The sequence below is a fragment of the Triticum aestivum genome, chromosome 6A, assembly GCF_018294505.1.
Source record: "Triticum aestivum cultivar Chinese Spring chromosome 6A, IWGSC CS RefSeq v2.1, whole genome shotgun sequence".
Classification (NCBI taxonomy): Eukaryota; Viridiplantae; Streptophyta; class Magnoliopsida; order Poales; family Poaceae; genus Triticum; species Triticum aestivum.
Genome location: NC_057809.1, coordinates 38,377,455 through 38,386,248, shown reverse-complemented (window position 1 = coordinate 38,386,248; position 8,794 = coordinate 38,377,455). Strand labels below are relative to the sequence as shown.

Genomic DNA, 8,794 nt, shown 5'->3' with positions numbered 1-8,794 from the left:
TATACTAGCTAGTATATTTGACACATGTAATGTATGTGTTAGGATTTAATTAATGTTGTAATTAAGGAGATAATCCTCTCTTTGTATAACTGCACGTGCATTGCCAATCTAGCGACAGTCACGACAGTTCCCTCACTCCCCATCGAGCGGACGCGCCTGTTCACTTGCGTCCCCTCCAGTTGTATATAAGGATTGGTCACCAATGAAATTGATAGTGATTTTGGATTCATTTGCAGTCTGTCTTGTAACAGTATGAATGAATTGGCGCTTCAAACTTGGATTCAGAAACAGATGCCATTCTGTGGTCTAATGCTTGGCTCTTTTTTTTTTTACATTTTTTCGAAAAGGAGGCTTTTTTTACATGAAATGAATTGATATTATTGTTCAATTTGATTAAACAAAGAGAGTACAACGAAGACCATTGATAAAGATAAAGATAAAGCTACATAAAATTCATGGGAAATAGTTGTCCGGAGCTCTGCTCTTGGGGTCTTCATGTTGTTCCAAGCCTCGGACAGAGAAAACATCAAACCCCACTATTTGGGGTGTCAAAAAACACTCACAGAAGAGAGAATCAATTCAACAGTTGTAGCCACCGGCGAGATCTTAGGTGTGACGTACATAACATTCCAAGTGCAAGTCACAAAAAACAATGTCAGCCAAATGGTTACCCGGAGGATCCACAAGGTGTGTGAATGTCCCATTGAGCGGATCATGGACTTGTAGCGTCGGGCTTGCGCTGGCAGTATGTAAGCAATAGCAAATTAGCTTTCCACCATGACGCATCACCCTGAAAGGGGTCACACAAGATGGAGCCAATGACGAAGTTGCAGTGTTAAAAAAAATGAGACCAACCTAAGGGTTAATCTTCGTTGGCATTTTTCTTATAGAAGAAACTCTGCGAGCTCCGCATGTCTAAGCCGGGACTCGAACTCGGGTGGACTCGCAGCAACCTTAGCTGCCCAGTCAACGGGTCGACGCCCCGTCCTCACGATGTCGCAGTGTTAAGGGAGAAGAGCCGACCAGAGATGGGTTTGGGAGGTTTAAATCAGGTAAACATTTTTCCACAACAATATTACTATTAGCGACTATTTCAACTCTCTCTACTTTCTCCATCCTCAAATCCATCGGTATTGTTGCCTTCGGTTCGCCCTCTCTGTGGTGCAACAATGTCTAGTAGTTTTCGGTCGTTAGATCGATCATCATTTTGAGTTACCGCTCTCCGGGTCAAAGTGGGGGAGGGGATAGGGCATAGGAAAGATGGGTTTCATTTGAATTCTATTGACAAAGCTTATCCGGCTCACTCCTGTGTTTGTGGTTTATGAATCTGATTGCAATTTTTTTGACAGATCATGAATAGTAAGCAAAACTTTTTTAATAAAAAGGGATTCTGTTACAATTATTCTTGCATTATCGGAGCTTGGGAGGTAAAAAAAATACCGATGTACACATAAACACTGCCTCGTGCCTCAGGATCGAAAATGTTAGTTGTTAGAGCATCTACAGCTGGACTTGAACAAATCCGCCCCTCTGTACGCATGCGGACGCGTTCGCGGATACTGACGAATTGCATCTTAAGTTTTTTTCGTACAACGGGGCATCTCAGTTAGCAAACCTTAAATTCATACAAGACCATTGTTCAAGAAGACGCTACTAGGCACTCGCCTGTGCACGCTTAAGCTCTGGGCGCTGGCATAGCGCCTCGCTTTGGCCCTAGGCGCTTAGAAAAGCGCCCAGCGAGGTCCTCCAGCAAGAAATCGTGTTTCTCAGGCAGGGAATCAATCTCCCCGGCCAGGATTTGACCTCCACAGCGAAGTTCCATCCTCCCCGACGAGGATTCAACCAACCCAGCGACAAATCGACTGATTCCGGCGAGGGATCAAGCATCTCCGGTGAGAATTCGACTGATTCCAACGAGGAATCAAGCATCTCCAGTGAGAAATCGACTGATTCCAGCGAGGAATCAAGCATCTCCGGTGAGAAATCGAGCTTCACTGGCTGACTGGTTCCCATGTGTAGCAAGAGATAGAGGAAGTAGAGAGGCGGCGTGAGGAGGATCCTTAATTTTCTGTCGACTGTGCACGTATGGGAGGCTTTACTAGGAGAATGGAATAGATGGGCCAGCGGTTTAATGGGCCAGATCAGCCCATCTACTTTATTTCTTCATGCTACAGTGGAAACGACTAGGCGTGCCTAGGCGACGCATAAGCGGGCTGTGCACAGCTCAAGTAGGTCACAAAACGCACAAGTAACGCCCATCGCCTTTCTAAACTTTGTACAAAACATATGCAATGTACGTAAACAACACGCCAACACACATCAACCGGTTATTACATCATGACATATCATCGAACTATCAAACTTTGGCATGCTCTACCTACATATTCCCTCCATTCAAAATTACTTGTCGCAAAAATGGATGTATCTAGATGTATTTTAGTTCTAGATACATCCATATCTAAGACAAGTAATTCTGAACGGAGGGAGTATTAACTATGGAGAAGCTCATCCACGGTTGCCCTTGCCCTTCCCAGCGCCTTTGCCATCTTTATCCCGGAAGTACTGGTCGGAGACGCCCATGGATCTAGTCGGAGTTGAGCGATCCGTCGATGTCTTCCTTCTCAACTTTCGAGGGCAGTCCAGCCATGACACGGACCGCCCGGTTTTGCTCTCGGAGAGCTTCCTCCTATGCAGAGTGCGCGCCGCCGCATCCGCCGCCGCCATATCGACAGCAAGGCAAGCCTCGGGCTTATCCTCTTCTTCCAACGGCCCAGAAATGGGGAGGATACCGGACCACGAAGATCCTACCCCAGTGTCCTCTGCGCCGACACAATGAATTCGCGCCGAAAAGATCCCTCATCGGTCGGGCGCAGTCCTCCCAGGAACGCCAAAGGGCAATGCGGACGGTCATAGCCCATAGCATCCTCCAACCCTCACTGGACGACACAAGGCTAGACGGGAGCTTGGGTGGTAAAGTGGAGTGGTTAGGTTTTGGTCCGGTAAGAGAACCGGGACAAATATGTGAGATTGAGGTGAGCCAGAGTGGACCGCCACCGATGTGCTCCCGAGCCACTTCATATTCGTACTAGATTTGGACTGAATACAAGGGATGCCGATCAGCCCCGAGCGTTTGAGGCAACCATCTAGATCACTTTTTTTGATTGGTGACTGACGGCGTTTAAGGAGGAGGGTTGAGGCAGCCGACTGTAGATGATCTTAGGAGGCCGCAGGACGGACATGACAGAAAATGGTGACCTCTTTTTCTGCAAACGAGCCTGCCTCCGTGCAACTTGTCCTGAGCATTATGCATCATACGACTTGAGATACTCAGAGTCAGAGCCATGCCAGGCAAATTTGCTGGAATAACGAGATATTCGCTTTCAAAGCACACTGACAAGAATTCGAGAATTTAACTGAGACAACCACCAAAAATTTACTTGCATGACTCCAATATAACCAGAAACACGTTATAGTACAGTTGGCCAAAATGGAACAGATCCCAACCCACAGAACAAGAGTAAAAAAACACAAACAGATCTTGAACAAGAAAAACGCCTCAGGGAGCCGCAAGCGTTCTTCTTATTCGCCGAGTGTCAAAATCAACCTCAAATAGATAAGACATGTTCCCACGCAGTTCCAAGTGTTCAGGTGCCTCTGAAGGGAATACAGACCGCCGCAAACCCTAATCTCTGCTTTGCCTCAAAGGTATTACACGGAAGAGGCTATTTCCCTCCCAGCCAATCACATGAAGTCGAACTCGTCGGGGTCATCAAAAGATGCACCCGGTCGGGCAACAAAGTCCTCCTCTCCTTTCTCTATATGGAGCTGCTTCTTCTTTGCTCCTGGATATTTATGGCAAACATCAGCACAGAAGGCATATGATAGTAACAGCATTCCCATCCTAGGGCTACATATAATGTTTGGGCAGAAACAGAAAGCCCCTAGATTAGGCCCAGAATCTCACCTCCTTTCTTTTTGCCTGCTGCAGCTTCTTTCTCAGCCTTGATCTTTTCATTAGCAATTGCCGTGACGGAGGAGGATATTTCTTTCGCATCCGCACCTTTCAACGATGTCATGGAAAGTCTCATGACATTCTTAAGTAGACCCATGTAGTGAAAGCTTTTCTGTATACATGAGCCAATGTGGTCAGTTCCTGAAGGAAAGGGAGTCTGAATATAAACCAAACAGAGAGCTCTGCAAACGTTGAACAGACCTCATACGGGCGAATTTTGTTTGCGATAAGCTCAGCATATTCCGCAAAGTCGCTCTCAGACTTCGGGATGAAAGTCTCTAGTGACTTTTCACTGCCGTCCTTCTTTGCAAAAAGCTCAGCTGTTGCCTTAAAGTCAGCTTCTTCCACTAGCCTGTAATAAGTAAAGCATCAGAGTGAACAAACTGAATGGTAGGCACATCATACAAGAAGGCCACAGCAGGAAAAGAAATAGCAATACCTTTGTTGGCGAAGCTTCTCTGAAATAGGATCATCAAGAACATCATCGTCCACTACCTCAGTACTCGTTGAGGGCTGTTTACCTTTTTTCACAGCAGCTTTAGCACTAGGTTTTGGAGCAGGCTTTTCTACAGGTTGTGGCTTAGGTTTCTGCATTGTATGTATTACAGAACCAGTGTTGAATCAATGACAATTCAATATTAGTAGCACATATCCAAATAAAAGCTTACTACTTACAGCATAGCATAAACATGAAGTTTTGGTAATTAATTTGCACATCAGAACCAGTCATACACAAAAGAGCATATATGGTCACTGTTAAACAATTCACCGAACATATACTTGTGGCAAAATGAATAGACCACGCGAACAGACAGAACATAGTGATCAGTTAGATTTGTTAGGGATTCATCTACACATTAAAGTGATATATGTTGAAATTCATGGCTACAATGAACACCAAGGATTACTTGGCGAATTTCCAGCAACAGTACAAAATCATTGGGGGTGGAATTAATGTTTGGCAAGTGGCCACATGCCACACATGTCCCTGATAACCCTCAGATTGGATATTACTTTCTACTTTCACATATTTGCAGTGTTAATAATGGCCAGAAATAAATGAGAAAAACTGAAAATAACCAGGTGATTCCCTTTTTAAACTTTCTGTAAAATGAAGAGCTACAAAAATGTGGGCCAGGGGGGAAGGGGGTTATGTGCACTAAAAAGTGTGCAAATATTTCCAGTACCTCTTCCTCCTCTTCCCAAGATTCTTTGACATCATCTTCATCCACATCTTCATCTTCCCAGTTACTTTTAAGAGGTTGAGCTTTCACAACAGGTGCGATTGGTTGAAAATCATCATTCTCTGTAAATACCAAAAAAAAAGTGTCAGAACAAACAAGCACCTGCACCATATAGATTCAATAAAAAGAAAGTGACGATTTCAAGGCTTCCTACAACCTGTTCTGATAATGCACTAAAGGTGTCTTTAATAAAATGTGGCAAGCACCATCAGATATCACTCAACCTCTCAAAATAAATAAATTGTACAAACAGGAATTCGGCCGAATTCCTAGGTCACAAACCCGCAACATCGCATTAACCATCAAAATACTGTGTACGCAATGATTTGTCAAACAAGTCCAAAATACACGGAACCCATTTTGTAGCACACCTAAGAACAGTACAGGCCATCGCAATAATGTAACCTGCCAAGGGCGGCTCTAAGCAAGCATAGTTGCACATGCAAATTTTACAGTCTAGTTTCTACTATGAAAAGTAAAAACCCGCCCTAAATGTTCTACGGGTCTTCTAAATTACCCAACAGATAAAAGCAGCACAAAATACTTGACGAAAGCACGAAATCGTTACACTGTTACTACTGAAACAGAAACACGCCGAGGGCTAACTGATTACGGTTGGTGCCAGGGCTCAGAAAACAATACGCAGCCTGCGCCTGGAACTGATCCACGGGGCTGACAAACAAATGAACCGTACAAATACCAAAAACCCAAATTCCTGATGATTGCGCCCAGAATCCTAAACGCGCTGGGATCTCAGCAGCGAACGTGAACCGATTTCACGCGCAATCGCAGCGCCCGAAATTTGCGATTATGAACGCACGCAGGCGGCCCATGAGGCCCGCCAATCGCCCGACGGACTGGTCGCGCCGGCGAAACAGCCGACGCCTAAGATTCGGCGACTCAAGTGAGGCTCGTCCGTCGCAAAAACGAACTGCCCGCATCGGGAACGAATCGAGCATCGGCTCCCACGCAGATCGGGAGGCGCGGGAGAGAGGGGGGGAGGGAGGCGCTCACCCCAGTCCTCCATCGCGGGCGGAAGTCGTCGAGATCTGAAGCGGGTGGCGGCGGCGACGGAGCGGCGAACGGACGGGGCGGACGGGGGAGGGGTCTAGGGTTTCCGCGGCGAGGCGGCGGCGGCGGGTGGTGGCGGGGAGGGGAGGGGGCAGGAGGGAGGGTTCTGGAGGGGAAAGGATTGACGGGTCGGGCTCTGCCTAGCTGGCTCTGCGCGCTTGCCTCTTTGGGTCGCCTTCTCGGCCTGCCTGGCTCGTCTCGTGGCTCGTGCTGCCTGCGCGTTGGGGGAGTGGCGGCTTTCGCACCGGCCGATGCATAGCGTATTTTTTTTGAAATAAACGAAATTTTATTCATTAGCAATAACCAATACATCGTTTGTGAAAAGTGTTACAATTTCACTAATAGGCTCCTCAAACCAAACCAAAGTAAAAAAACTAGCTAATCTAACAAGTTCATGTGCTACTTTATTTGCCTCTCTATTACAATGTTCGAATTTAGTCATGATAAAATCACAAGCATAGTGATAGCAGTCATCGAAAATTGCCGCAGCCGCTCCCGCTGACTGTCCTCCGTCTTGCATTGTCTCAATCACCTCCCGATTGTCAGAGTTGATGATTAGGCGATTACATCCCGCCCTTTGCGCTAAATTTAGGCCAAATTTGAGAGCTAAGGGCTCCGCCATGAGAACGTCCGCACAGTATTCTATCTTTCCATTCCCTCCTGCAATAAGCCTACCTTTGTCGTCTCTCAATACTGTCCCCATCGTGCCCTCCAGCAAGTCATGGTCAAAAGAGGCGTCAACATTGAGTTTCACAAAGCCCCTAGGAGGACATTGCCAACCCCTTTTTTTATGGACGCATTTGAAGATGAAGCATTTACAAAATTATATGTAAGAGCTATGATCCCCATTGAGATCTGGGTCGCATTTTGAGTGAATTCCTTATGCACTAATTTCTTTCTTTCCCACCATAGATACCAAGTAGAGATAGCTACCATTTCTCGAACATTTTCGTATCCCATAATGCGCAGATCTTGATCTGGAAGGAGTAATAAGTATTTCAGTATTGCCTCCCCAGCACGATCAATCTCACAAGCTCTCTCAATAATCATATCCAATCCTAGCCTTTTTCAAACCTCTTTCGCTTTTCTACATAGGAAAAAGCAAGTGCTTTGTATCTTCTACACCCTGGGAGCATGTAGGACACAAGGGTGAGATCTTCATGTGTCTATTAGTGAGTGTTGCCCGACATGGAAGAGTACCATGTAGTGTTCGCCATAAAAATATTTTGACTTTAGTCGGACAAGACAACTTCCATATCTGACACCATATAGGGTTACGTGTGCTCCGTCCCATCCCGTTGAAATATTTTAGTTTGCTCCCATACTGATAGTTCCACTCCACAGAGTAAGCAGACCGTACCGAAAACAGACCATTTTTCGTATAACTCCAGGCAATAAAATCTGTCATATTATGTTGCGAAATTGGGATTGAAAGAATCCGTTGTGCGTCAATGGTCCACATAGTTTGTCTAATCAGGTCCTCATCCCAATCATTGGAGACCGGGTCAATCAAATCTACAACTTTTGAGAATAAATGCCCCCTCCTAGGAGTCACAATCTTCCTAGTGGCACAATTTGGATCTAGGCATCTTCCCAAATATTGATACTATGTCCATCCCTCACTCGCCAAATATAACCTCGCTTGAGAGTAGTGATGCCTGCCATAATGCTTTGCCAGGTGAAGGAAGCACCATGCTTTGGCTTGGAGTTCAGCAAATCACCATTAGGATAGTACTTTGCCCTTAGAATAGTAGCACACAAGGAGTCAGGATTATCAAGGAGACGTCGTGCCTGTTTTGCAAGTAGAGCCAGGTTGAAACAGTGGATATCACGGAATCCCATTCCTCCTTGGTTTTTTGTGTTGGGGAACGTAGTAATTTCAAAAAAAATCCTACGCACACGCAAGATCATGGTGATGCAAAGCAACGAGAGGGGAGAGTATTGTCTACGTACCCTCGTAGACCGGCAATGGAAGTGTTGACACAACGTAGAGGAAGTAGTCGTACGTCTTCCCGATCCAACCGATCCAAGCACCGAACGTACAGCACCTCCGAGTTCTAGCACACGTTCAGCTCGATGACGATCCCCAGACTCTGATCCAGCAAAGTGTCGGGGAAGAGTTCCGTCAGCATGACGGCGTGGTGACGATCTTAATGTTCAACTGTCGTAGGGCTTCGCCTAAGCACCACTACAATATTATCGAGGATTATGGTGGAAGGGGGCACTGCACACGGCTAAGAAAACGATCATGTGGATCAACTTGTGTGTCTAGGGGTGCCCCCTGCCCCCGTATATAAAGGAGCAAGGGGAGGAGGCCGGCCGGCCCTATAGGCGCGCCAAGGAGGAGTCCTCCTCCTAGTAGGAGTCGTGGGGAGGGAGAAGGAAAGGGGGGCGCCGCCCCCCTCTCCTAGTCCAATTCGGACCAAGCGGGAGGAGGCGTGCGGCCCACCTTGGCTGCCCCTCTCTC

At 46.5% G+C, this 8,794-nt stretch overlaps 1 protein-coding gene across 1 annotated transcript; it reads right to left on the bottom strand.

Moving 5' to 3' along the window:
• Positions 1–3,408: 3,408 nt before the first annotated feature.
• On the bottom strand, positions 3,409–6,396 carry LOC123131878 (eukaryotic translation initiation factor 3 subunit J-A; the record flags this gene model as incomplete). Its single annotated transcript, XM_044551580.1, is given in 6 exon segments — positions 3,409–3,842; positions 3,965–4,124; positions 4,214–4,364; positions 4,452–4,600; positions 5,200–5,318; positions 6,271–6,396. Coding segments are annotated over 6 exon segments (693 nt in total). The 3' UTR covers positions 3,409–3,741.
• Between the last annotated feature and the right edge of the window lie 2,398 nt (positions 6,397–8,794).